This window comes from Dermacentor albipictus, chromosome 3 (assembly GCF_038994185.2).
Source record: "Dermacentor albipictus isolate Rhodes 1998 colony chromosome 3, USDA_Dalb.pri_finalv2, whole genome shotgun sequence".
Classification (NCBI taxonomy): domain Eukaryota; kingdom Metazoa; phylum Arthropoda; class Arachnida; order Ixodida; family Ixodidae; genus Dermacentor; species Dermacentor albipictus.
The window spans coordinates 118,556,386-118,583,504 of NC_091823.1; the positions used below are offsets into that span (position 1 = coordinate 118,556,386).

The 27,119-nt window shown below is 45.7% G+C and overlaps 1 protein-coding gene and 2 pseudogenes across 2 annotated transcripts in view; 2 read left to right on the forward strand and 1 right to left on the reverse strand.

Annotated features, from left to right (window-relative positions):
• PolD1 (DNA polymerase delta) overlaps positions 1–27,119 on the reverse strand; it is a 69,776-nt gene that overhangs the window by 12,212 nt on the left and 30,445 nt on the right. For both annotated transcript variants that reach the window (XM_065448701.2, XM_065448702.2), the window contains exons 8-15: positions 25,405–25,650; positions 18,710–18,820; positions 16,452–16,643; positions 14,141–14,454; positions 13,494–13,641; positions 11,054–11,287; positions 7,259–7,431; positions 5,866–6,018 (exon numbers count right to left, since the gene is read on the reverse strand). In XM_065448701.2, the coding sequence (XP_065304773.2) occupies positions 5,866–6,018; positions 7,259–7,431; positions 11,054–11,287; positions 13,494–13,641; positions 14,141–14,454; positions 16,452–16,643; positions 18,710–18,820; positions 25,405–25,650 (1,571 nt within the window). The remainder of the gene's footprint in view (positions 1–5,865; positions 6,019–7,258; positions 7,432–11,053; positions 11,288–13,493; positions 13,642–14,140; positions 14,455–16,451; positions 16,644–18,709; positions 18,821–25,404; positions 25,651–27,119) is intronic.
• LOC135915600 (uncharacterized) lies at positions 1,785–3,872 on the forward strand (annotated as a pseudogene).
• On the forward strand, positions 6,856–7,030 carry LOC135915631 (U2 spliceosomal RNA; annotated as a pseudogene).

The following is a 27,119-nucleotide window of genomic DNA, read 5'->3' on the forward strand; positions in this document are numbered from 1 at the left end:
CTTTCCTTTGTCCTGTTTGCAGCAAGAGCATCATATGGTTTTCTTTTTTTACATATTCAGGTTCTCAATGAACTGTTAGGCAACACGGCTTGCACTGAAGACTGCGCACCAAGTGACTGCGCACCAGGTGACTGCACACCAGATGACTGCACACCAGATGACTGCATACCAGATGGCTGCACACCACATGACAGTGAAGATCAAGAATTCATGGCAGTTGACATCACAGATCATGACTGCGCTACAAGAAACTTGCCACTTGCAGACGGTGCCCAAGAACCAGCACTGATCTCCCATAAAGGTGACGACAAGTGCTTTCAAGTCAATATGCATCCTGAAAACTGCTCTAAGGCATCACAAGTGAACATGAAAAGAAAATGCAAATCAAAGGAAGCACAGACAAAGTCTTGTGGTGTTTCTATAGGTATGTATATATATGCTCTATTAAACTTGGCATGCCTTTTTCAGTGTACCAGCTGCATGCTTTCTTTCAGTTAATGGGATAACTTATGGGCTGTAATAAGGGAATCGTATTTCTGTAATACTACAAATGTTTTAGCTTCACTAAAGCTGAGTCGGTGGACATAGTATTAGTTGAATGAAATTAACCTCATTCAGTCCTGATAACTCCTGTTCATGTACTTCAATTTTTTACCAGGTGTTCAGCTTGGTGCCTCGATGGTTAGTGTGGCCACCCAGGTACAGTTGGGCACTACAGTGTGTGAAGCAAGCTCCGAGGACAGTGATAACGAGGAACTCAGTGACAATGGCGACTCATTCAGCCGTGATGACGACTACTGCCCCTTGAGTGACTGGAAAGAGGGGTACGTTATGTCAATGGCGTAAAAAATTGCAATGCTTTCTCAATTTGGCTTGTTACGATCTCACTGGGTCTGTGCACACAACAGACGCAGTTATTTTGCAAGCTCCCTTGGTCTGTGCTACGCACCTTAGCTGAAAGATTGTTGTTTTTTCCAAGGATATCGACTCCGATGAAAGGAATTGCAGTGAGGACTGCAGTGACGCTCCTGATAATGAAAGAATTATTTTAGTCCAGGAGAAACAGCTTAGGATGCTTTTCAATTTCTGCCGCAAGTGCTTTGCACCTTGCACATGTCATGTTCAGTGCCAAGGAACTCTTTTTCAGATGACTACAGTCTGCAAGTCGGGCCACACGATTTCTTGGCAAAATCAAAATTGCATTCAGCAGTTGGCTGTGCTCAACCTGCGGCTTTCTGCAGCCATACTATTTTCTGGGTGCAACCCAACTGCTACCCTCCGGATGCTTTCGCTTGTTGGGGTACAAGTATTCGGAGAGAGGACATTTTTCAACATTCAGCGTTCTCACCTCTGGCCTGCCATTGGGAAGGTAAGCATATTTCTTAAAAGATATTTAAAGCAATTGACATGTGCTTACTTTAGGGGGAATTTTCTTTAGGTGTGGAAAAACGAACAGCAACTGTTGCTTGTGGATATAGGGGAGCAAAAAGTGAGACTTGCCGGTGATGGGCGAGCCGATTCGCCTGGATTTAGCGCAAAGTTCGGAACACACTCCTTTCTGGATCTTCAGCGCAACAAAATACTGCATTTTGAACTTGTGCAGGTTTGTTTAAACTGTGTTCTATAGCATGCTATATCTGTAACAACCAGTGCTAGAAGATAAGTCTACGCAGCAAATAATCACTTCACTTTCATTCTGTTTATAGAGGACAGACCATTGTTATCTGTAAAACATACTGAATTGTCACGTTTTGCAGTCTAATGAAGTAGGCGGAAGCTGCTATATGGAGCTGGAAGGCCTGAAACGTAGCCTCAGCTTCCTCCAGGATCACCGCATTGATGTGACGTCTATTGTTACCGACCGGCATGCCCAGATAAAGTGTTTTCTTCGGAAGGAGAGGTCCGACATCACGCATGAATTCGATGTCTGGCATGTCGTTAAAGGTATGATGTAGTCTGTACTTGACTGGACCAGAATATTTTTACTTGCATTATGCATTCTTGCAAGAAAGGCATGCATATATTTTTTTTAATTTCAGGTGTTCACAAAAAGTTGCTTGCTGTGGCTAAGAGAAATGACTCCAAAGAGCTCAAGGAGTGGACGCAAGCTGTTGGGAACCACCTCTATTGGTAGGCTGCCTCAAGTGAGGGCCACAAGGAGCTCATTGTTCCGAAGTGGAAATCACTGCTAAATCATGTCAGAGACATTCACAGCCATGAGGATGCACTGTTTCCATCCTGTCTTCATGGAGACATTGAACCGCGGAATTGGCTTAGCACAGGTACTCTGCCTTTTGATGGAAATATAACATACATCAATGAAGAACATATCAGCTGTACCAAACAGTGTCATGCGAGTACATCATGTCTGACCACTTCAGAAATATTGTGTAGCTTTTTGCTGTTGAATCCGTATTTGTTTCTTTCCATTCTTTCTCGCTATAGATGCCGCTGTAGCTCTAATCGCATGCACAAGTTTTGTTTTCTGATTTTGGAAGTTGCCAGCTGAAAAAGTGCCACCTCTGTTGTCACAGTCAGAATAATGGCATATATTATGATGCAAGAAAATATATTAGCTTGGTGCTGTAATATGTAATGTTACTACCTCAGCGGAATAACACGTGCAGCAGCCAGTTTGCTTATCCACACATATGGCTGGTGTATGCACTTAGCACTGGTGCTTCTACACTTTTCATTCAGAGTCGAAGGCTTTCCAGAAGCTGAAGGAAGTAGCGACTTCCAAGGCCCTCCTGAGAGATTTGCCACAACTAGCAACGAAGTTCCAGACCTATGGTTTAGAAGCTTTCCATAGCGTGCTGCTGCATTTTGCGCCCAAGTTGTGCCAGTACTCCTTTGAAGGAATGGTGGCAAGGTAACTAAATATTCCAGCTTTGCAGTTGAGTCTTGATGAGATACTGAAATCAAGCGAGCAGTGTGTTTCAGTGAAGAAACTGCTTATACCAGATAAATATATGAACACAATATGAAATAAACAAATGTAGTATATAAACTATACTGAGGCCACAATGGTTCATTACAGTGATCAAGCATTCGTTAATAGCAGATTTGTCATTGCTTGGCTGCTTTTGGAGTCCCAGCCGTGGTCCACAGATTGCTTTGCCTGGCTGTAGCTTGTTTAATTACCAATCACTGTTTCTACTCTGTATTTTGTCTCCTGCATCTCTTGGATGCATCAAATTGTTTTACGATTCAATGGCCTGAAGTGACAAAATGATTAAATGTAACTGTTCCAGGACTCGGTTAGCAGCCATGCACTACAATGAGAACAGTGAGAGAAGGCAGGCATGCACACAGGATGGCACTTCTAGGTGGATTGTGAAATACCCGAAAGCCACAGGAGGCAATGCGGTTGCCTGTCCAGTAAAGGAGCAACCCACACATGGTAAGCTGATGATATTGCACTTTATTTCTTCACACATACATTGTGTTGTGAAATCCTAATGCAGGCTATGTGAAGAGACTACTGGAAGTGGTTATGCTGGACACTGTCACAGTGTTACGGACGAGAAGGACCACAAGTGCGAAGATTCCGCCACCTCTCAGCAGCCGCTTTCCTAAAGCATCAAAGGAAGAGCTTGTAAACAGGCGGAGAACAAGATTCAACAAGTAGTTAGATATTATGGTCTTGTAGCAAAATGTAATGAGAATGCCAACAATATGAAAAGCTGGTTTGCTCCTAACACAAGCCACTGTAGACTCATGGCACAGTGCATGACAAACTACCTTTGTGACAGCTTCACGACATCCATGTAAATAACTTTATAAATATGTGTTTGTGTATGCTAGGGTTGGCTGTTTTTCTATTTTACATGTGTGGCAACCAGATAAAATGACACTGAATAAAATATATATGTGCTTCCAAATTCACTTTTTATTGTGCCAAAAACATTTACTACATGCATGAAAGTTGTAAAGTCAATTGGTAAGTGATGCAATTCATATTGGTTCATAATGTCAAGATCGGTGCATGCAGTAATTCAGTTCCTTTACTAACATGTTTAAATACTCACTTCGACGCAGCTTGAAAAATGTTTGAACCCCGTGTACACTCCATTATGAGATGGATATCTCTTCCGGATAGCACACAGGACACAACTTGGCAGAATGCGTCTCTTGTGTTTGCCCATTCTTCTCCATATTAGCCATGCAAATTGCCGATATGCAGCATATCTCAACTGTCTGTAAGTGAAAGTAAATTATATTGCAGCACATATCTGATCTATATCAAATCTCACCTGTTTGTGGGTTCTTTTCCTGATAATGTAGTACCTTGCTGCACAAGTGCCACTTCAAGCACAGTCCTGTTCAGACAAACGTCTTTAAATTTTCGGGACCTTGTGATGCATTGTGCATGCTTCTGCTTTTGAGTAATTTCGTTAATTTCTTGACAGCAGCAGCAGTCCTCTTCATTGTTCATTGGGATACAGTGATGGCACGAACACCTATTAAAAGTGAAGTTTGTTTAAAATGGCATCAAAGCCTACCAAAGAAGCATTTGCACTCACGAACACATGCAAAGAACTAGTATCAAAATAGCAAGTGCACCTTAGCTTGATACATTATCAAGCACGCAGCACGTATGCGGCCAGCCCTGCAATTCGGCCTGCGCACTTGCTGTATATGGCCACAGAATGAGAGAGGACTACTTTCCACTAGCAGGCTTTCTAAACGCAGCGCGAAAAGATCGGAGCAACGAAAACAAAGACGGCACGAGTGCGGCCTGACTGATGATAACTGGTGTTGGAAGGCCTTATGAATACACGAACTCGCCCAAACCTGGATTTTGATTTACTGCGAGCTCCTTCGTGTTAGCATGCTGAACGGAAGGTGCATGTTTATTTCCCGTCCTCGACGCAGGTTTCGTCACAAAGCGCCGCGAATTTTCTATTCGCACGTGTGTTGTAAAACAGCCTGCACGCAGCTACCATAACGCAGTGCAAATGTAGAGTTTGCATGTGCTGGAAAGCCGGCGCACGCTAGGACGCTACGCTCCCGCCCCCGTCTCTTGCGCACAGCGAGAAACCGACCGTCTCACGTAGCCGACGAAATTCGCCGCCTTTACGACTTCGGTTACGAGTAGTGTGCGGATGGCGCACAGATGAAGGTCACTACACGTACTGCATGAACCGGGAAGCTTTTCACGCGTTTGAACTGTCTTTGTAGGTTGCCGACAGCTTTGGACAGCGCACAAATGCCGACGATCGCATCCCCGCTTACGTTCCACGAGGAGGCATGCAGGAACACAACACTGCAGTTGTTTGACCGGAAACGAGCTCACTAGATCGGCGAAAGATCGGCGAGATCACTAGATCGCTTTGCAAAAAACATACTCACCAAAGAGCATTTCCAACACGAGGAGATCCCAAGACTTCGCTTTCGTTCTCGTCGAAAGCACTGCTCGCACCAGCATCGTTTGCTTCTTCGAGAGGCCGGCTCTTTGCAATCGGCTTGGACATGTAGGGAGCAACGCCGAACTCTTCAGAAAAACGCAGTCTCTCTAAATTTTCCATTACCTCTTAATTTTCCATTACAGCACCAAACTACCTGGCACCGCGCTTCATGTGGAGCGGCAGCGGTCAGTCGCTAAAGTTGATGTCACGGGTCGCCCGACCAATCACAGGCGGAAACGAGACGCGCGAGCTGGGCGTGTCCGCTGCTGCACTATTCGTCGAAATAAAATATATTTGCGCTTTCTTTCGCTCAATTTCGATACGATATTCGAATTCGGAGGGTCGAAAACCATTATGTACACATGTTCACTCATTTTTTCTGGAAAACCTTTCAGCTTCCCTTTAACAGTGAGCAACGACTTCACATCACTCAACAAGCAGTCACCAAACTCACCGATGCGCCAATTCCACGTGAGCCTGCTTGGCAGCATACTCGCCGTCGTTCTTGGTGAGCTCCTTGGTGATGACTAGCTGGGAGATGTCCACTCGGTTGCAGAGCAGGTCCGATATTGTCTGCTTGGCAAATTCCACCGCCCCATCGGGGTCCCTGCACAAAAGGAACAGTTAATGCTACCACAAAACTGACAAAAAGAAAGAGAGAGAGGAAAGAAGAAAAAAGAATGAATGTTACCATATTTACACAATTCTAAGGCAATTATTTTTTTACACAGAAATGAAGCCCATAAATTAGCTGCGCTTTACAAGCGGACGCAATACTGAAACCATGTTCATAGCGTCAACAGCAGCTTAAGCACTGAGCCAGCGCCATCACCATTGTCATCAAAAGATGGCGACACAGCAAGTTTCTGTGTAAGTTGATGACGCTGACACATCACTTTCGTTACGAAAGCTCATTCAAAAGAAGTAATTTTACACTGCAAGCTGGGGGCAACAGATCCACAATACATATTATTGGTGTTCTGATGAATACACTTTGGAGTGGATTCCTAGCTTATTTTGTCCTTTTTTGTTGCACTGCCAAAATAACCTACGAGTACATTTAGCTACTGTACAGTTCTCTATGTTATCAGTTCACTGCATAAATGTTTCTTCTTTTGTAATGTACATGCCACTGCATCAAATGTTGTGCAATGCAGGGGCAGGATCACAAAAACCATGAGCCGTTTCACTCTGTGATGGTGGATGACCAGCGAAGCTGTTTAGCACACGACGCAGAGGTGACACAGAATTTCGAACAAAAGTATGAACTCATTTAGTACGATGACTTTTATATACAATCACATGGACGACAGGACTGCCATCCCGAGGAGCCGGAGGAAACTACACATGGGTGGCGTTTCGACGAGACCGCCATCGTGGGAGAGTGGAAGGAAAGTAGATATGCAAGCGCTTGGAACACCAACAAAGAGAGGGCAGTGCGAATTTAGATGTGGCTGATGCGGGTCAAAGTGTAGTATCTGTTCTTATCAGCTTAATATCATATACGGGTTAAGATATTAAACTTAATTTTTGCAAGCTGGCGCAGTGCTTGAAGTCTGCTTCACCTCCATCGTGGGTCGGCCCAGTATTGTACTATCTCATGGATTGGCCCACGGTTTTTGCACATGTTGAACAAAATGTGCAGAACTCTAGCCATAAACAGCTTCGCTGTAAAGTAAGAGACATGTACAAGAGGGCTGAGCTCAAATATACATAAAGACTCTTATGCCCTTCCATTGAGTACACATTTTCCCCTTAATCTTCCTGATAAAGTTTTCTGAAACAACAGGTGCAAGCAGATTGCGTACCCTTAGAAACCTTATTAAGACCACATTCAATGCCCTCACCGATTGATGAGGATGCGCTCAAGACAGGTGTTAATGAGGTTGGCCACCAAGGGGCAGTTGTCTCGTCGCACTGTCTCAATGCCCTTGCAATCCATCTTGTCGTACGTCTCTGGCCGTGTATACAGCAGGCCTGCATAGCGCTTCTTGTTGATCAGCAGGTACGGGTAGTACACCTGAGGCCAGCAAAGGAAAGGCAGGAAGCACAGGAGGGGCGATATTTTTATCACTCCATTGGAGCAAACATCCGGGCAGCTCATGAAAGAGTCAACATCAGGCAAGTACCCAAGGGGGCTCCCCCCCCCCGCCTCGAAATTAAGCAGCATACCCCTCCCCCCCCCCCCCCAATTCGGCCACGCCACCACTCCTAACACACATTCCTAAAGCGCCGACAAATCAATCTAGTCGGCGGTGAACATTTTGCTGCCTTTTACAGCGAAAGCATTATATGACTAACTTCCGTAGTTTTTGTGGCGTCCCCCACCAGAAGAAATTATCATATGAGCCGATTCTGGCGATAGTGCAGAAAGGGTCCAAGCTCAATGGCACACACTCCTGTGGGTTCGGGAACATGTAATGCACCCTTCGCGATCTTCGTGGTAGGCCCATGTGTAGGGAGTGCTTAAGAGGAAGCTTTAGCTCGGGCCTAACTCCGACGCGGCCTATTCAAATACATGTAAAATGCAAAAACGTTTTTCTGAGATAACCCCTGCACCGACTTTAATTAAATTTGTTGCATTTGAGAGAGAAAGTTAAATTCTAGTGACTGTTGTAAGCGGAATTTCGATTTGGGGTTTGAATGTTGTTAAAAGATATTCAAATATTCGACCGTTTGAAAAGAATAGAAGCACGAACTTTACAAATTCATAGCTCTGTATCAAGAACAGATATCGCAGTTCTGTAAACAGTATCCATTAGATCATTCAAAGCGGACAAATTCCATATGTAATTTGACATCTTACGTGAATTTGTTGCGTTGGTTACAAGGGTTCTGTAAAAGCTGTATTTACATATTACTAAACTTTCTCATATTCATGTGTATCATATCAACTTTGTCCGCTTTAGATGCACTATTATATGCAATTCAGAGAATTGTATCATTATTTTGCATCGTTGAGTTAGAGTTATAAACTTGATAGCTTTGCTTTTTGAAAATTTTCGATTTTTGCCAATTTTAGTAAAATATTGACGAATAACTCAAAAAATAGAAACCAACAGTCACTAGTCTTTTAAATGCAACAAACCTTGTCAAATTTGGTGCAGTGGTTGCCGAGAAAAACGAATTCTCCTTTTACATGTATTTAGACAGGAGCACCCGGGCTAAGCTTCCTCTTAGCGCCTGCTTCAGCGTTGCCGCGGGTAGGCCCGACATTGCATTACCGTTGGGATCGGCCCACATATGGGGCGTCCTTAACGCCTGCTTCCCCTCTGCGGCGGGTTGACGCCGCAGCTCGGTGTTGTGATATCTTCAGGCCGACCCGCGGCGGAGGTGAAACACTTTGCTTTTCGTTTGGGAGTTTTGACTGTCGTCAGCTTTCGCTGCCATTGTATCTTCATAGAGTGGAATGGTTGTCAATCTTTTCACTCCTTTTGGATGGTGGTAGTTATCGACATCTCCTGGGGTGTGAATACCAGTTTTCTCATCGATTCAGTGCCAATGCGATTAACTCAAGATGAGTTCAGTTGCCACCATCTATTGCACCAGGCAGGGTGTAGTTTATTGTTTTAATTATATTATTCTATTTTATTTATAATGCCCCACGCAATTTTTATATCACCATCTATTCAACGATCACGCGCATCGCTGTTGCTTCGTTAGTTTAACCTTCTTTGTTTCCAGGGGCAGGAAAGGGATTCGGTTCGTAGTCAGCTGGTCCGTATGCTTGTGGAACGAGTTGTGGCCGGAGAAAACGCTATTTGCGTTTAGATTTTCCTTTCGCTTGATTATTTCCTCGAGTGATGGCTTGCCGCTATGCTGGCAGATCCTCGGAACCATGTACCCGCCATATGGGTTAGATAAGCTGGAAAATAAAATAATGCGAGACTGCTTCGATCATCAGACCCTGCAAGAACCGTTAAACCCATAAGCAATATGACGGTCACCCGTTACCTCGTCTGGCTTTTCCCTAATTGTACAGCACTTGAGTGCAAAATTGGCAACTGGAAACAAGAGTCGCAAGGATTTGAGAAACTTAGCGATCTACTAAGGGAGAAAGCCAAGACAACAGCCAAACAGGGAGGAAAAGCGAAAATTGTTTGTGAAAATATCTATGGATCAACATCTTTTTGTTCAAGAAGGAAGTAGAGAAAATGCCGCCGGAACTGGAGAATAATTCCGTGTGTTTTGAATTACTCTTCTACAGTTATAAATCGAGCCACCTGACATAGCCACTCCCCCGCTATGCTAATGGGGGGGGGGGGGGTTCTAAACTCCCGCGGTGTGCGCAGTACGTCTAGAACCGCAGCGTCCTGCGGTTCTAGACGTAAACGTAACAAACGTAACAAACATAACGTAAAAAACGTAACAGCCGGGAAAACGCAACAGCGAGGAAAGCTCCGAAAATGAATGAAAAAATGCAGCTTCAACTATAGACAATTTATTTCCACAGAGTGCGCTTAGGACTTTAAAAAGTCTATAATGGTGGCTTGCCGTTTCTTTCGCTCGCTAGAAATTGCCACACGTTTCTCAATAGCCTGGAAAGCCGCATTGCTGTCAGCGTCGCTGTGAGGTGCGACGTACCTGCGGAGGAGGTCCAGAGCCGTGACGGCTTCTCCAAAGCTAGGATTTGGCAACTCCCCGGCATCATGCGGCTCGTGCTCCTCATCGTCACCGTGCCACGGCAATGGCAACGGAAGAAGGAATATCCGCGGGAAATTTTGCCCCCTTTGGCATAATCATGCAAACGTGCTTACGATTGTTTAGTATTACTGCGGAGCGCGCGCGTCCGAGCACCCCGGTTGCGCGCGCCAGAAGTTGGCATTGCACGTGGCGTTGCTCCGCCTATCAGGCCAGCTCTCCTCTCTTGTTTACATTTCTCCCACGGCGCGCTGCGTGCAACCGGGGTGCTCGGACGCGCATGTGCCATGGGAGAAATGTAAACAAGAGAGGAGAGCTGGCCCGATAGGCGGAGCAATGCCACGAGCAACGCCAACTTCTGGTTTCACTTTAGCTTCACAAAGAGTGACGTCAGGGCCTATCCTGAGTTTCCTTCTTCCTCCGTTTCCAACAACGATGCGGGGACCGTAATCACAGTGATGATAGTGAGTTCTGGCGTGCAGCTTCTTGCAGCCAGTTCCATAGCCAAGCCTGGCCAAGCCCAGCCAAAACTCGTCAAAAGCCAAAATGGCCGTTGGAACGCGTTGCCTAGTTTAGCCCAGGCGGGTGCGGGGTGCTAAGTTGCGACGTATCATGCGGGAACGTTTTCACAGCTACTACGTAACAGCGGGGTTCCTTATACATTGTATCCTATGGAAGCTATGCTGGGACCGGATGAAAACGACGTAGCAACCGGGAAAACGCAGCAGTGAGGAACGTAACAGCGGGGTTCTACTGTAGCCAACGTCCTTGTGGAGACAAGATGATGCACTTGCATGCAGGGCTATTGTATGCTTGAGCCGATCTATTAAAACACCATGTTCTGTAACAAATTCAGGACACTCTAACAATGGTACTAACTGTCCGGATATTCAAGGGCTTTCAAGGACTGCGATGAAACCTGGGGCCAGAAAAATTAGTGAAAAATTAAACTGATATAGGGAACAAGCCGCTGCCCTTCACTCTGACTACGAGCAACTCACCTTCTCGAACTCAAGGTTGATGGGGCGTACAAACTTGGCGGTGACATAATTCGCCGCCTCGCGGCCAAGCTCCATGGCCTTCTCGAGCGTGTCTGTGCCGAACCGGATCATGACTGAGTCAGTGTCACCGTAGATGACCTTGGCATCGTGCTCGTAGCCATTGGCCCGTGTGTACCGGGCCTCCACTTCCTGCTTGGTCTTTTCAATCATGGTGCGGCCAAACGCAGTGACACTCTGCAACCGAGACGGAAGCACAGAATACTCAGTGCCGAACTCACGGTCAATACAGTGAGCCTTTCTCCTAAAGGACAAATGCTACGAGATTTCACATTGGATGAAATGATTATGACACGAGTAAGCACAGTAGAACCTCGTTCATATGTTTTGGAAAAAAAATGCGAGAAAAAACGTACTAACTGAGGGAACGTATGATCGGAAGTAAATGAAAAGTTTGACAGACTCAGCCAATGTTGACATCTACATAATATGAAGCGTCGCGTGGATCATTGCAGCATGAGACGCCGACATGCATTGAACTGGAGGTGCTTTGACGGCCCAAGATGCGTTTTGTTGTTTTCCTATTGCGTGGTGCTTTAAGAGGGCGACAGGAAACCGAAACGAAATCGAGCTCGTGGGTGACACTGGATGCTACCAAAGCGAAATGTGATGCCTAAATCGCACCGCCTGAAGCAGGGAATGGCGGCACGTTTGGATTATCCCCACTAAAAGTGTGCAGTACACTACCAATGGCACTACGCACCGCGTGCTGTAAAACAGACAGGTAAAGATGCTTATCGCAATAGGATTGGCGGTGATAGCTACGAATGCCGCGTGCAACGACCCCAGAGAAGCTTTGCTGGCACCAAAATGAGAAACAGAGTGCGCACCGGCATTTTCACGTTAGATGGGTGGGCGAATATTGCAGTGAAGCTGCTGTAGCGGGCTGCTATATACTATTCTCGATTGCACGCCTCTCCCGCATTTTCTTATTTACATGGGATCTAGCGACCAGAAAACTTATTGTACGATTGCGGTTTGGCAACGTGCTGAATGTCGGTGCTGAAAAATAATGTTTTCCGGGAATGTAGGAACCGGTAAAAACTCTATTGGGTTACTTTTTATGTTCTCGATTACAAATGTTGGCACCGGGAAAATATACATAAAGGGAATGAATCAACGAGATTTTATTGTGTACGTTATTGAAGCAATCTTGGCAAAGCTACAGTGCTGTAATCGTCCAATTTTCTTGTTCACAGCCTCCTGAGCATACAGCTCAGGCACCTGGTAGTTGGTGGATGTGGTGCAAATCTCAGAACACGACTTCCGAGATTTTCATTGCACAGCGAGAGCCACCCGATCATGTATATCATTTGCAGGTTTCAGGGTTCTGCATTGTTTCTGGCAAGTGTTAGTGGTGGAATTTCGTTAAGTTTTGGAGTAAAAAACATCCACCTTTGCTAGCTTCTTGTGATGCATCCCTTCATGTCTCAAACAAAAAAGCTTGCAGTTAGGCTGCATTACATTTATGCTAACTGAAACTAACCTTTTTACAAGGTCCAAATTTTGTTGCAGTTTGTTTTAAAGTACCCATTTTTCTGAGAATCATTCTTCCCAGTTTCAACAGGTCAAAATTTATGTTACAGCAGGAGTAGGAAATAAGAGGCACTCAAGGTGAAAATTATGCACATTGAAGTAAAAAAAAAAAGAAAAAAAATCTAGCACAAGTTGCGAGAACACTAGTGGGCAAAAATAACAAAAGTTTCAACTTTAGGAGTTCATCGCCTGCTCGCTCCCTATGATCACAAGAAAACACAATGAGCACCTTTGCTAGCAGTGTAGCTAGACTGCTTTATTCAATATTGCTGAAGTATGGTCTGAACTTGAATGGTGCTGTAGATTAACATGTTCAATTACATTGTGTCCATGAGCTTTCGCATTTCTGGTAAGCCAAAACTGTGAACAAAATAGCTCGCTTCACGCGTCTAGATACAAGAAATAAGAGAATTCTTGATGCAGTGGATGCTTATGCATTAAGCCACTCTATGGTCATGCTTGACCCAATTGGCAAAGAGGAAAACCGACCTGCACAAGATCGCAACTGCCCCCTCCCTCCACTCCCCCTCATGTTATTCCTTATATATAGCAGAGTCCTTGAGGGATTTGTGAACAAGTGAAGTGACTACAGGTGTTCACTGGGGGGCCATGCACATGCTGTTAGAAGAACGGAGGACGTGGTTGTTGCTCACAAAGCTTGGGCTACCCCAAGGACATGTAGTTCAAGAACTCTCACTGAAACGAAGTAAACAGAGTAGAAATTATTTTCTTGCAACTGTGCGAAAGTTCACAGGAGCAACAGCAGTTGGAGTGAGAGATGGACCAAGTGTTGCTGGTTTGTGACTACAAATAAACGTGGGAAACCTTGGGGACCTTGCAGACTCACCTTCGAGATGGCAAGGCAGGGCAGCTTTCCGACCTGCGCACCTGTGAAGCCGTAAACAGAGTTGGCGCTGATCTTCAGAGCAAGCTGACGGCCGTCCAGCACCTTTTTGCGGAATGGATCCGTCTCATTCTTCAGGTCGGTCTTGGCCCTGGACAGTCAATGGAAACAATGCCCATCTGGCTGACTGTTCATTTATTCAATGCTGCCACATGTGCATTGTTTTAATTTTGGTTCGTAATCGCTTTCACCAAAATTAACCCTGTTATCCCATTAATGAGGTCATTGATCTTGCATAAGATGCGCCTGCTTGTGAATTTTAGCAAGACACGACCATCCTAACTAGATTTCATGATTACATTGCATGCTGTAGTATGAGATGGTATCAAAAAGTTGTGAAACTGGTTCTGTGATGAAGAAAGTACAGTAGAATCTCATTAATTAAAACTCCACGGGGCCCTGAAATCTATACGAACAAAACAGAGTTTGAACTAAGGAGAACCCCTTTAAATATGGCGCCCGATATTTTGCACAGTACAGCGTGCAAAACCAAAACTCTCACTCGGCTCGCATTGAAAAAGCCATACCATTCTTCCATCAGCACGCAACATGTGCCGGTACAACTCTACCAGGTACCATTCTGTACTTGCCTTTTGCGAGCACTGAGCAGGTCCTCAAGAATCTCGGGCAGAAGTCCCTTACGGACCGAGGCCTTGACAAAGTGGTCGCCCGATGGAGTGCGGATAAACTGGTCTGGCTTGAGCTGCTCCCTCTGGCGGTTGTCCAGCACAGTCGTGTAGCACAGGTTGTGCGCCATCATGATGGACGGATACAGGGACGAGAAGTCGAGCGTTGCAATGGGCACGCTGTAGAAACCCTTGGCCGGTTCAATGACCGTGGCGCCCTCGAAGTCCTCGCCGGCCTCCGAGTGCACCAACGGCATGATCAGGTCTTGCTCGGCAGCCTGTGGTACACAATAACATAATGATTGACCGTAAGGTCAAAGCAAGTTTTCATCTACAGTCAAACACATAACAAACCTTGATTTACCAAAATTTTCGGCCATTTCGAGCCCGTACGTGGAGCTCGTATGGCTGGCAAATCTGGCAAAAAGGTGTAAAAACGTCGGCTGAGGAAAAAGTTATGGACAAGCGTCCTTCTGCATAAAAACTTCGAGTAGCAAAAACACCGTCAAAGCGGGAGTGCCGGGACGCAGTGTTCAGGAAACATCGCTGTGCCACCTGTTGCGTTGATAAACAACTTGTGGAGGCTGCAAGGCACACGGTAGCTCGAAGCGCTCGGACAAACACCTGAGCTGAAGATTCTTTCAGCGCAGAGGCGTTGAGGAGAGGGTAAATGCACGGCAATGTCATAGAGCACACGCTAAGAGAGCGAAGAGGAGAAGGGGAGGCGAGGGTAGAAGCATAGACGCACATGCTAGGAGGACGGGGCACTAAGCGCACGTCCCCTGCCCCCCCCCCCCTGCAAGTGTATTTCCTCCTCTACCCTTGCCATGGCTATGACATGGCTGCCCATACATGGGCCGCCTGCCGTACTTGGTAATATGCTGCAAGTGCAAACGTTGAGTGTTGGCAGTCGCATTATACTAAGTATCCGAGACACGGTGCGAAAGGTTAGCTCGCATTGTGATTGTGAGTGCTTGTGGTCATTGACTAAGATTTGTTCATGTTTCCCTGAACGCGCGACACCAATAAAACTACGACCCTTACTTCATGTAGTTGTCTCTTTGTCATCGCCTCCAATGCTCTGACTTTTTGGCGAAAGTGACTTCTTATTTTTTATTTTCTGCTCAGGATGAATATTTCGATCGTTTTACGAGTTCGCTTTTAATTTTAGCAAAACGTATCATATGATCACAGTATGCGATGCACAGTAAAACCTCAATAATTCGAGCTCTGTTAATCTGAAATTTCAGTTAATTTGAAGAATTTGATCGGTCCCGTCATTTTCAATGCAAATTCTACGGGATAACTTGAATAGCCCGTGCGGCTCTATTAAGATAATTCGTACTTTCCAGCCGGCAGCGACATGCGACTCTTAGGTTAGGCACTATGTACAGTCACCGACTGATTTTCCGGACCTCGCGAGGTCCGAGAAACAGACCGAACAACTTGTTCAACTAAAATAATAACAATTATTAAGTATAGAGCGGCTTACAAAAATCTCTATTAATGCCCTGCCTCATACTAGGCTTGGAGATGATAGTGGTTTTCCAAAAACACATTAACCAGTAAAAAAAGAAGTATGACTGCACTGGGTAATTTTCTTTTTTTTTTTGCATTTTCTATTGCGAACGTTGGCGCTGAGAAACCGTACGAAACAGGATCATATATAGGAAGTTATACTGTATTTAGGGCTGAATTCATTAAGAATTCACAAAAGCCCCCGCCCCCCTCTTTCTCACACAATTTGGCCAGTGCTCATTTTCGTGAACCGTATACCCCACTGTCGCTATGGTGTAGCACTGCTGAGCCCGAGGTCCTTGGTTAAATTCTTGGCCCCAACAACTACGTTCTGATTGGGGGGTAAGACTGCAGAAACACGCACACTACTAAGCTTTGCGTGGCCAACTGTGTAACTCTCACAGTTGGCCAGAATTAACCCATACTCTGCCACCAAGACGTCTCTGATGGCCCACATTGCTTGGAATGTTAAAGCTAATCAACCAAAGAATTAATGTAAACATCTAATCAATCATCCCATCGTCTAACCAATAATTCAATCACTGATTAAATAAATCACACAAGCCCTTCCATCATTCAATCAACTAATCAAGCAGGCAAGTAAACAATCAGTCATTCAATCAACCAATCATTTGCTCAATCACTGAATCAATTAATAATTTGGTCGACCAACTGTGCAACTGATCCCTGAATTGCTCTCTCAATCGGTTCTCGTATGCCACACGTGTCCACACGTGCATTTGAAAAGACCGCTGACCTTTCTAAGGAGCTGAGAGATGACCTTGATCTGCTGACCCCGTGACAGCAGGTAGGTCATAGGCACCCCCGTGACACGGGCCATCTCCATGTAGTTGATGACGCTCATGAGCTTGTCCAGCAGACGCAGTGGGAGCATGGCATCCTTCAAGCAGTAGACAGCCAGGCGACGACGCGTCTGGTCTGTGCCATTCTGCACAAACAAAAGATAAAACAGAAATAAGTTTGAACTGCAGAGCAGTCGTAGCGAAGGATGTCTGCTGCAGAGATTAGTATGAGCTCGCAGAGAAGACAGGCCTGCCTAATCCAAAAGGGTGGGTGCTGGCCATTTTTCATCACATGTGGCAGTCTTGACATGCGAGCCACTCACACAGAAACAGGCAAGCACAGGAGAGAAAGGAAGCAAGGAAGTGATTAACTATGAACAAACATTTGGTATCTCATATGCTGCAATTTTTTGAAACTTTAGTGGTATATTCTTTTGGCATACACCTGAAGGCAGGATTTGTGTCTTAAGACTATTTTTCGCATGAAACCTTACCTTTTCCTATCTTTTCTTATGTCTATGGCTACAGTTGAACCTCGTCCATACATTTTGAAAAAAAAAAAGAAGTGAGAAAGAAAGTGCTCATCCGGAAAACGTGTGACCTGAGGTCGCTAAAAAAGTTGGCAGAATCAGAGCTGTAGTTGACATCTAACTAATGCAAAGCACTGTGTGAATCGTTGCGTGAGTCATTGCAGCACAAGATGCCGACGTGCACCAAGTTGGTGGACCTATCGACCACATAAGGACCAAAATCTAATGGTATGAATTAGCGAACAGACTTAACCGATATGCTAGCTGCCATTAACATAAAGAAATAGAGCTAGGCTGGGCATGTAATGCACAGAGCAAATAACCAGTTGTCTGTTAGAGTTATGGAATGGCTGCCAAGAAAAGGGAAGCGTAATTGGAGACGGTAGAGAACTAGGTGATGTGATGAAATTTGGAAATTTCCACGCATAGGATTATGTCAGCTGGCGCAAGACGGGTGTAACTGGAGATCACTAGGAGAGGCCTTCGTCCTTAAGCAAAAGTAACGTAGGCTAACGACGATGATTACAGTGTTGGCGATGATGATTACAGGTGCAAGAACCTGCTGGCAAAAAAGGACAAGGGGTACTACAACAGCAGGCGAAAAGGAACCTGCGATTCTCCAGATGTACATACGATGCCATAACTCTGGACAGAGAATAATAAACTGATTGTACATGCACCACCTCCGAGTCTCCTGTGCAACTGGCACTGTGGATGCTATCATGAGTAATACAACTACAATCAAATCTCGATAACTCGAACTTGAAGGGGCCCGAAAATTTGTTTGAATTAAAAGGAGTTTGAATTAAAAGGACTTCTTGAGGCATTCATGCACCACAGCACGATGCACGAACAGCGCATCGCCCTACCAGCTTCGCCCTACCATCTGCTAGCCGCCTGGTTAGCTCAGATGGCAGAGCGGCTGCCACGGAAAGGCGGTGGTCCCGGGTCGAGTCCCAGACAAGGACGAATTTTTCAAGTGCGAGGCTTTTCTTTCGAGGAACCCATATTGGTTTCCTTTGTAGCAATTGCTACGAACGGGCGGCTGTCTGATTTTCCCTTTATTAATTACTTCTCTCCACCTTGCAGGTTTCCGCAGAACTATTATGTCACTGTCCTTTCCTAAGTGTCATTTCCCAATAATTGCTTTTTTAAAAATATTTCTCTAGGCCTTTAACTTGCACAGCAACATCCGTGTTCTTGGTTCTGTTCTAATACCAAATCCAACCCTGCCAGCCCATCTCACACCTTCCTTTCCATTGGAATAGCTTTTGGGTCCCGTTACCTCGAAGTTGCCCATTACAGCTTTTTTTGGCACGACTTTTACAACAATACTACTGAGAATATCAAACTTAAAGTCCCGCTTTGTGGTAGTGACAAACAAGTTTTAAAAAAATATATGCTTGCAGTAGCATCCTTTACTGCTACAGTGGTGCTTTGTGGCTATTATGACTTTGAAGGAACATTTAGACAACTTCTGTGCAGCTTGGTTGCACAAAGTAGGTAGTTTTGCAGCACACACTGGATGGACATGCAAGCTGAAAGAACCTAGAAGTGATTCACGTTTGCAGGGTATTGTGAAAACCTACACAGGATGATGTTTATAAGTACTGTAAGTGATACTACCGCAAAAACGCAAAAGGAGTCAGTGGTCCTCTCAATGAGTGTGGAAGTGCGCTCACCTGAAGGTCTGTGATGATGCTGTGCTGGACGTCTTCCTTCTGCTCCTGTAGGAAGTGGTAACTGACCGCATTGAGCGTGTACGACCTCAGCTTGTAGTCACGCAGCAGCACCTGGTGAACACAACAGAACACAGACAGAACAAGAGCTTATTCACACCCCACAACCCAAAGGCAACACATCCCAGATTCAATCAAGTGCGGTTAGCTAGAGAAACACGTTTTTAAATGTACACTCTCGGACTTTTGATGCACGCTCGGCAAGCTCAAGCAATTCTTATAAGGCCGCGCTCACACAAGCTATTGACAAAGGTTGTGCAGTCGAGCAAAACTGCCAAACAAGGAGCAACTCGCCGTGACCAATGTTCACACCAGCAGGTGCGACCTGCCAGTAACCATCTGGCTACCCTGAAACGTAGTCTATGCCTTCATCACGCACACGCTTGTGTCCAGCTGCATTTTTTTTTATGTTATTCCAGAGTTCTCATCAGTGAATTTGATGACAAGTGCATAACAAGCGCCTTTAAATATACAATGGTGTCAAATGTGAGAACACAGTCTCCGAGAAAGAAAAAGATGGCACTAGCATGTGCCTCTCGCCCCACTGTCATCACCATGTAAAGATTGGGCCTACGTATTCCGACACCTTGCTCCTAAGCACTGCTGACCAGTTCAGCACCTTTGCAATTTCAGCCACCGAGCTGACAAATAGAGCATCAAGCAACCAACCTGAAATTAGCTCGTCAGATTCATGCCATGACATTGGTTGTACTTCACGTATGCAATCATACCTGCACTAAGCAATTGCCACACAAAGCCACAATGCAGTTGTTAAAAAAACTTCAAAAGCAAACTTCGCTGGTCCACGTCACACTGTATTTCATCATCATTCAATAACAAGTTTCCCAAAAGCTCCTGCTTCCAAACTGTGAAATATTCTTAAAAACTACAGCTTTATGCTTGGGTGTTTCCAGCAATTGATCTGGCCGAGATTCAGAGGGCTGCCAAATCTATGGTGTGAATGTGACCACAGTTATGCTGTTGAAGACGCACCAGAACACATCAAAAGTTAGTTGCATAATTCTCCCTACCGATATACTGCACACCATTGGCAGGCACGTTTACCTCAATGTTTCCATCGGGTACGAATGACTGCTTGTTGTATTATTTTCTGCACAAAAAGAAGTTGACAACAGCTCAGAGTTCAACTTATAAAATCTTAATTTTCTGCTGGTGTAGCTGTATAGATAACCACAATGAACTAGCCAAAAATTTATGCAAATTTTTAGAACTCATACATCATCATATAAACTGTGCTTTTTCTAAATGCACATTTAAAAGCAAATCTGCAAAAATATGGCAATGCACCAAGCTGAAAAATTTCTGGTGTCTAACTATTTTAGCAAAAATGTGCATTACACTGCATACCAAAACAAGCCAAGACAGCAAAGCAATTTAGGGTGCGATCTTGTACGCGTTCTAAAATAGAACGGAGGCGGTCCGTTCTACCGAGCCGCACATGGTTGGTCAGTTTGAACGGTGAAGAACGCCATGACGTCAATTGTGAAGTGATATCTGCTGTCAATCATTCCGTGTTGTCTGCTATCGGACAAACGCAACGGAACGGACCGCCAATTTCGCGACGAAAAGAACGGACCGCCTCCGTTCGAGTTTGGAACGCGTACAAGATTGCACCCTTAGTGTTATAGTACAGTGAAACCTCAATATGTCGAACACAGATATATCAAATTATTGCATATATCGAACGCTTTTCATATCACCTGGAAAATTGCATGCATTTTTAATTTTGTATTTCGAACGGGGTCGGCCGTAAAATGGATATATCGAACTCCACCACCCCAGACCATGTGCGCTCTGTTGACAGGCGGTGAGCTTGCCCGCAACACCCTCGAAGATAGCGGTGACGTGATGGGCGTTATCAATTGCTTCCGCACTATAGCTGCATGCATCGATTGCACCGAGGGTACTATTTGAACGTAGCGGCGTACACATGAGGCGGCTTGGCTAGTTTGATGTGAACGACGCATTGCATTTGTTGCACTGACTCTTCCTCGGTGCAGCGCTCTGCGCCTGCCGCAGCTCGTTAGAAATGGTGGTTGCATCGCTCACTGGGCTCACTCATAGACGCTGTGGCAGACGGCACTTAATACTTTGTTACTGACAGTGTTTCAAAACGCTTCGATTGATGGATGTGGAGATTGCAGCAGAAGTAGCGGCCAAATGAAAAAGCTGCCGAGGTTGCTCCTGCAAGCGCTGATGTTGCCCCGCTCCCGACTTCAACTGAGGATGTAGCTGCTTTGGCCATTCTAAGCCACTACTGCGGCGCAATAGAGGGCACCGGCCTATCGCTTATGGATCGTTTAGACTATGTTGAAGACTCCGTGTTTAAGCATGCGGCTGCCAATAAGAAGCAGGCTACACTGGTGCAGTACTTTCAGCCAAATAAATAAATACTTTGTGTGAAGCTTCAACTGAGTACTTACTGCGTCACGATTGAGGTGTGATCAGGGATCATTGTTTGGAGCAGGCGTTCGTTTGCGCCGCATGCAATTCACCTAGACTGCGCCGACTTCGCGCGGCTGACGACGTCGGCACGACCTAGGCCAATTGTGCGCGGCGCAACCAAAAGTGCACTCCGAACAACGATCATTGCGCTCTTAGTTCATTGATTGATTTGCAGAAGTTTTTGACGTGTTCTTTACGTGATTTTATAGATCGAATTCCGGCTATATCAACTATTTCACAATCACTGCACTGTTCGGTATTCGAAGTTTGACTATTTCTGAACAAACAGGGTCTAAATACATAACAATAATATTAAGTCTGTGATGTCACATACAGGTCAGTGGCATTGCAGCAAGGGTGTGCAATTCAGTGACAAAGATTAAGGCCTCCCCCCCCCCCCCCCCCCCTTCGCCTTCTCTAGTATACTAAAAATTGTAACCAGGAATGCACCTAGAGCTTAAAATGAATACTCAAGCAATGCAAAAAAAACTTGAGCAGATCCCACACACTGTGCGAATCAAGGTTACGCGAAGCATATTACGGGCACCTAGCTATCTAGCATTGTTTCACGTTCCACAAAGCGAAACTAGGTGGATCAAGCTGTTTGCGTGAATTGAATGTGTGTGTGTCATGAACGTATGTCTGTGACGACAGCAGCACAGCAATAACCAGGTTGAAGAGGACCGTATGGCGGCAACGTCATACCTTCTACGCCAGCCGTTTGATGTGAGCTTAAACCTTGGCAATTGTTGATTTCTACATAGGTAGTGGGCGAGGATTAAAAAAAGAAGAAAAAAAAAATAACCGCATAGATGGGGATGTCATCAGTGACTACTTGTTGTGCAGTTATACGTACCGAAGGTTATGTCATGTGGCTTACGTAAAACGACAATGACATTTGTACTCCGGCGGAGGAACGATAAAGCATGATTAACTTAAGCTATCATATAGTTGGTACAACATTGCACAATTTCTACGTAGCGTTCTACGTAGCGTCCTATGTGAAAAGTACGGAGGACAGTGGGCTGGTCCCGGAGACAGTGCATGGCACCTCAGAGAGGAAGCTCTCAAAAAGAAAGAAGCCGAGGAAGTGGCACGGGTCACACGCGTTGAACATTTAAAAGAGCTGGCTGGCGTTGGAACGAGAGAACTATGCGTGCGATTGTGGCCTAATGGTTAGAGCACCGGGCTGCTGTGCTCGATGGCAGGTGCTTGATTCCACTGTTGATCACACATTATTTTAATTTTATTAAAGCGAGGCAAGACACCTACCTACCTACCTATCTACTTACCACCATGTGCCAAGAATGAGGCAAAGGAGGCTTTGCATTAAAACATGGCGCATCTCTTCGTCATCCTACTTACGTCCACTGCTGGGCAAAGGGTTCTTTTGGCAATCTCCAGTTAGACTTCTCTTGCATCACCAAACTCCATCCAGAGAATGCAAGTTTCGTAACTTCATCAAGCCACCCACTTTTCTACCGCCATTGACACTGTTTAACTTTCACAGGCACCTAATCTGTAGCTCTAGTAGACCAGCAGTTATACAGTCGAACCCGGATATATCGAACCCGCATATTTCGAATTATTGGCTATATCAAACACACAGATTACCCCCTTGAAAATACTATGTAAAAGTATAAGACAATTGCGTAGTATATCGAATTCCATTTTCGTCTGAAATTCTATATATCGAACGCCACGCCGCGCCCCTGGAAGGTGTGCTTTTCCCAAATACATTCGTGTCTGGCCCTCGGGGGAAAAAATTTCCGCAGAGTCAGTCAGCAGGTTCCTCCTCTGCGCATGCGCGGTCGTCGCCTGGCGACGGAGACGCAGAGCTTTTCCCCCGTTCTTGCGCCCCACCGGCGCAAGCTCTCTCGCTCCTCCTCTACCGTCGGCGAGTGCATTGGGCAAGGCCATTGGAGCTCAGCGAAGAGAGTGCGCGGCATGGAGATGCGGCGACGTTTACCAAGCCACGCTTTCTGGGGGAAGGAAGAGAGAGTGAGGGGTCGGCACAATCGCTCATGGGCGATCTTTTTCCCCGCTCTCTTCTTTCTTTTCCCTTTGTTGTTCCATCGCAGCCCCGTTGACTGCCGCTCGAACAGGTTTTGCTCGGACTGCTCCATCTGCGCATCGTGCGTTTTCTTGTGCGTACCTGTGTTTCAACATGCCGTGTGTAGCGTGTATGATTGCGGTCATCTGAGAGCTATGACATCCGCGGACATAAAAAAGAGGAAGAATCTGGACTTTGTAAGAAAGCTTGAGGTAATCAGGCGTGTCGAGAACGGAGAAAAGAAGTCCTCCCTGGCAGACGCATTCGGCATTTCGCGGAGTACTTTAATTACGTTGTTAAAAAACAAGGACACCAAGCTTAAAGCAGGTGAGGAAAGTCGCTCGGGAGCGTGTCGTGTGCGCCCTGCTGCTTTTGACAAAGTGGAGAAGGCACTCTATCTGTGGTTTCTTGAAATCCGAGCGAAAAACATTCCCATAGATGGCCCGATGTTAATCTAAAAGGCCAAATGGTTTGCTACGGCTCTTGGCGAAGAGAACTTTTGCAGTGGCACTGGGTGGCTGCAACGGTTTAAAAACCGCCACATCATCATAGGAAAGGCCATTTCAGGCGAAAGTGGGGGTGTCAGCAGCCAGGAGATGCAGCAGTGGCTTTCTGAGGAGTGGCCAAAGATCACTGAGAAGTTTTCGCCTGCAGAAATCATCAATGCAGACGAAACTGGTCTCTTTTGGCAAATGTTGCCGAATAAGACACTCGCTTTTCGTGGAACCTCATGTCACGGCGGTAAAATGAGCAAAGTGCTTGTGTTGGTGCTGCTTGCAGCCAACATGGACGGCTCGTGCAAGCCACGGCCATTCGTGATCAGGAAGAGCAAGTCACTGCGCTGCTTCAAGAACTGTAAACAGCTTCCCGTCCGTTACGGCTGTAATAAGAAGACCTGGATGACACATCAACTTTTTATTGAATGGCTGCAGGCTTGGGACGCTGAGTTGGGCAAGTCGGGCCGCCAAGTTTGTCTTCCGGTAAACAACTGTTCGGCCCATCAAACGGCTTGCAAGCTGCAGCACATCGAACTGAAGTTTCTCCCGCCGAACACCACAGTGGGACTGCAGCCCCTCGTCTAAGGTATCATAAAGGCATTCAAGGTAGGCTATCGGAAGCGACTTAGTCAACGGCTCCTCGTAAACCTCTGCATGGGAATCAATCTCAAGATTGACCTGCTCGGCGCAATCCAGATGATTACCGGCGCTTGGGGCAACGTGAAGCAGGTCACTGTAGCCAACTGTTTTGTCAAGGCAGGCCTTGAAGTGGCCGGAGATGAATGTCCGGAAGCTGTAGATGACAATGAGTGCTTGGAGGACGCGTTTCGTGACTTGTCCAATTTTCCCGGCGCCGTCCCGTCCGAAGTGACTGTTCATGACTTCATTAACACTGACAGCGAAGTTCAAGCGGTAGCCGACATCGCTAATGAGGACATTGTGGCCGGAATAGCTGGCGTTCAAGACGGTGATTCCAGCGACGACAAGGGCAACTGTGTTTTCGAAAAAATGCGTCCGTGCACAGCCACTGAACTGGCGTCAGAGTTCAGCCTGATCCGGTGCTGTTGCGGTGAAATGGAAGGCACTGGGCTCTCGCACCTGGACAGTCTCGAGAAGATTGAGACTAGTGTTTTCAACTTCATTTCTCAGAGGAAAAAGCAGCCCAAAATTAGTGATTTTTGTTTTCCGTGAAATAAAGTGTTTTCATATTCTGTGCACATGCTATGTGATTCGCGGCTGTTCCAATCGGTAAGCCACAATTTTTTGTGATCGCGAGTGCTTTTTTGGCCTATATCTGTATATCAAATTTTCGCTATATCGAACTATCTTCCGATCCCCGTCGAATTTGATATATCCGGGTTCGACTGTATGCCCTACCCATTACATGGCCTACCCAAATCTATCTGTCTCTCTTAATGTCAACTAGAATATCGGCTCTCTACATGACACTGCCATCTCCCCATTTCTTAATGTTACACTTATCGTTTTGTTGTCTGTGTCACTCATTGCATGATCCTTAGCTTCCTTTCTATTCGGTGTCCATCTAACAGCATGCAGCAGTGCTACTGTGATACAATTTTAACGGCAATCATGTAAAAGAACAACACTGCAGAGGGGCCCACCTGCAGGAGGTCGAACTGGACACGGCCCTCGATGGTGACCACCTTGTTCTCTCGGCGGCCCATCTGCTTGGACTGCATGATGGCATCCTTGAGCAGTGTCTTGCAGTTGCGGATGCGCCCCAGGAATGGGAACAGGTCTACCTGCAGCTGCTTGGCCCGGTTCATCAGGTAGGGAAAGTCGAAGTTTTGGATGTTGTAGCCCGTGATCACGTCCGGGTCGACTTCGCGCAAGAAGTCCGACCATTTCTGCACGAAAAAGGAGACACGTACCTCATTTTTGCTCGTGTAACTTGCACAAAAACTTATTAACAATGAATACCAATGAAATATTAACAATGAAGCTGTGGTGGATACCATACAGTTAAATCTTGATATAGAGGTCGCAAATGGGCATTTTACTTCACTATATCAAAATTTTGCTACAATGAAATTCAACTTTTTAGACAAAGAATCATCACCAATTGATCCTTTCTTTTTTTACGCTGAAGGGGCACGTTAAAGAATGTCCGAATAATTGGGCAGTCTGAAAAAAAGAATTTCAATCACCAAAACAAAAATAACTGTTGAACTTGAGAGCTGGCGACCACTTTTGCGATTTAATACCACACCGACAAAGTCTTTTTCACAGCAGCCGTATGTCAGGCGGAAATTTGAAAAAATGAAGTCTAAGTCCAACACACTGTGGTGATCGGCGTAAGGGAAGCTTTCGCATCCTTTCCTCCACTGTGGCTTGCCAACATAATCTCGGGTCTCACCCAGAATGACAAGACACCAAACCGAAATGCTGCTCTTCACAGAGTTCGAGGAATGAAGCATAAAAACCCATTGGAAGCTGCTAGAAAAGTTTGCTTTAAGATCGAATGGAAGCGAGGCGACAACCTGAGTTACGGCAACTTTGTTCATGGCCGTAACATTCTCGGTTTTGAAACATAGCGCAAGCTTCCTTTCCGAAAAATTGAGCAAGGGACGGGAGAGAGGCGCGCGGAGATGGCTAGAAAATGAGAGCGCGGCGGCTGTTGGAGCAGCGGCCCATCGTGCAGCGACTCGAATTTCTCATTTTATTTTTATTTTATTTTCACGGATTTCACATTTCACTACCTTTCGGCTCGGACACCCAACAGCGAAACTTCATCGTTATAACCACTAATGCGGCATCCAGGCATTGTAGTAAGCTGGCTATTTCACCATGGAAAACATACAAAAGTTGACAGTGCAGCAGCTTCTCAGTTATAACCGATGTATTGTTAAAACCGGTATCTTTACAAGTGGGTTCTACTGTATCGAACTAGGGGGCCTCCTGCCAGTGCCATAAAACTGTTTAAATGCCACAAACATGGCATTCAGGAGAGTCGCTGTGTGCAAGAATGCTTCGAAGCATGCCACAAGCATATCAGGGGTATGAAAGCGAGATCATATTGACACGTGTCAATATTGAGTTGGCATTCTTAACCATGCTGAGAAATAATTATAGGCACAGGCAGAAAATACAGGTACAGAATACTGTTTACTATGCCTAGTTTTGTTCTGAGAAAATACATTTCTTCCTTGCTTCTTTCTCTGCTAGAAATAACTACCGTATATACTCGCACAATGAACATGCATCTTAGAGCGCAGCTCTTGGGTGTTCATTTCTGCGTAGAGTGTCGGCGTCTTCAAGCAAACAGCGAAAGATGAAAGAGTGAATGCAGAGGAGAATGGTGCAGCGGAACCATGAG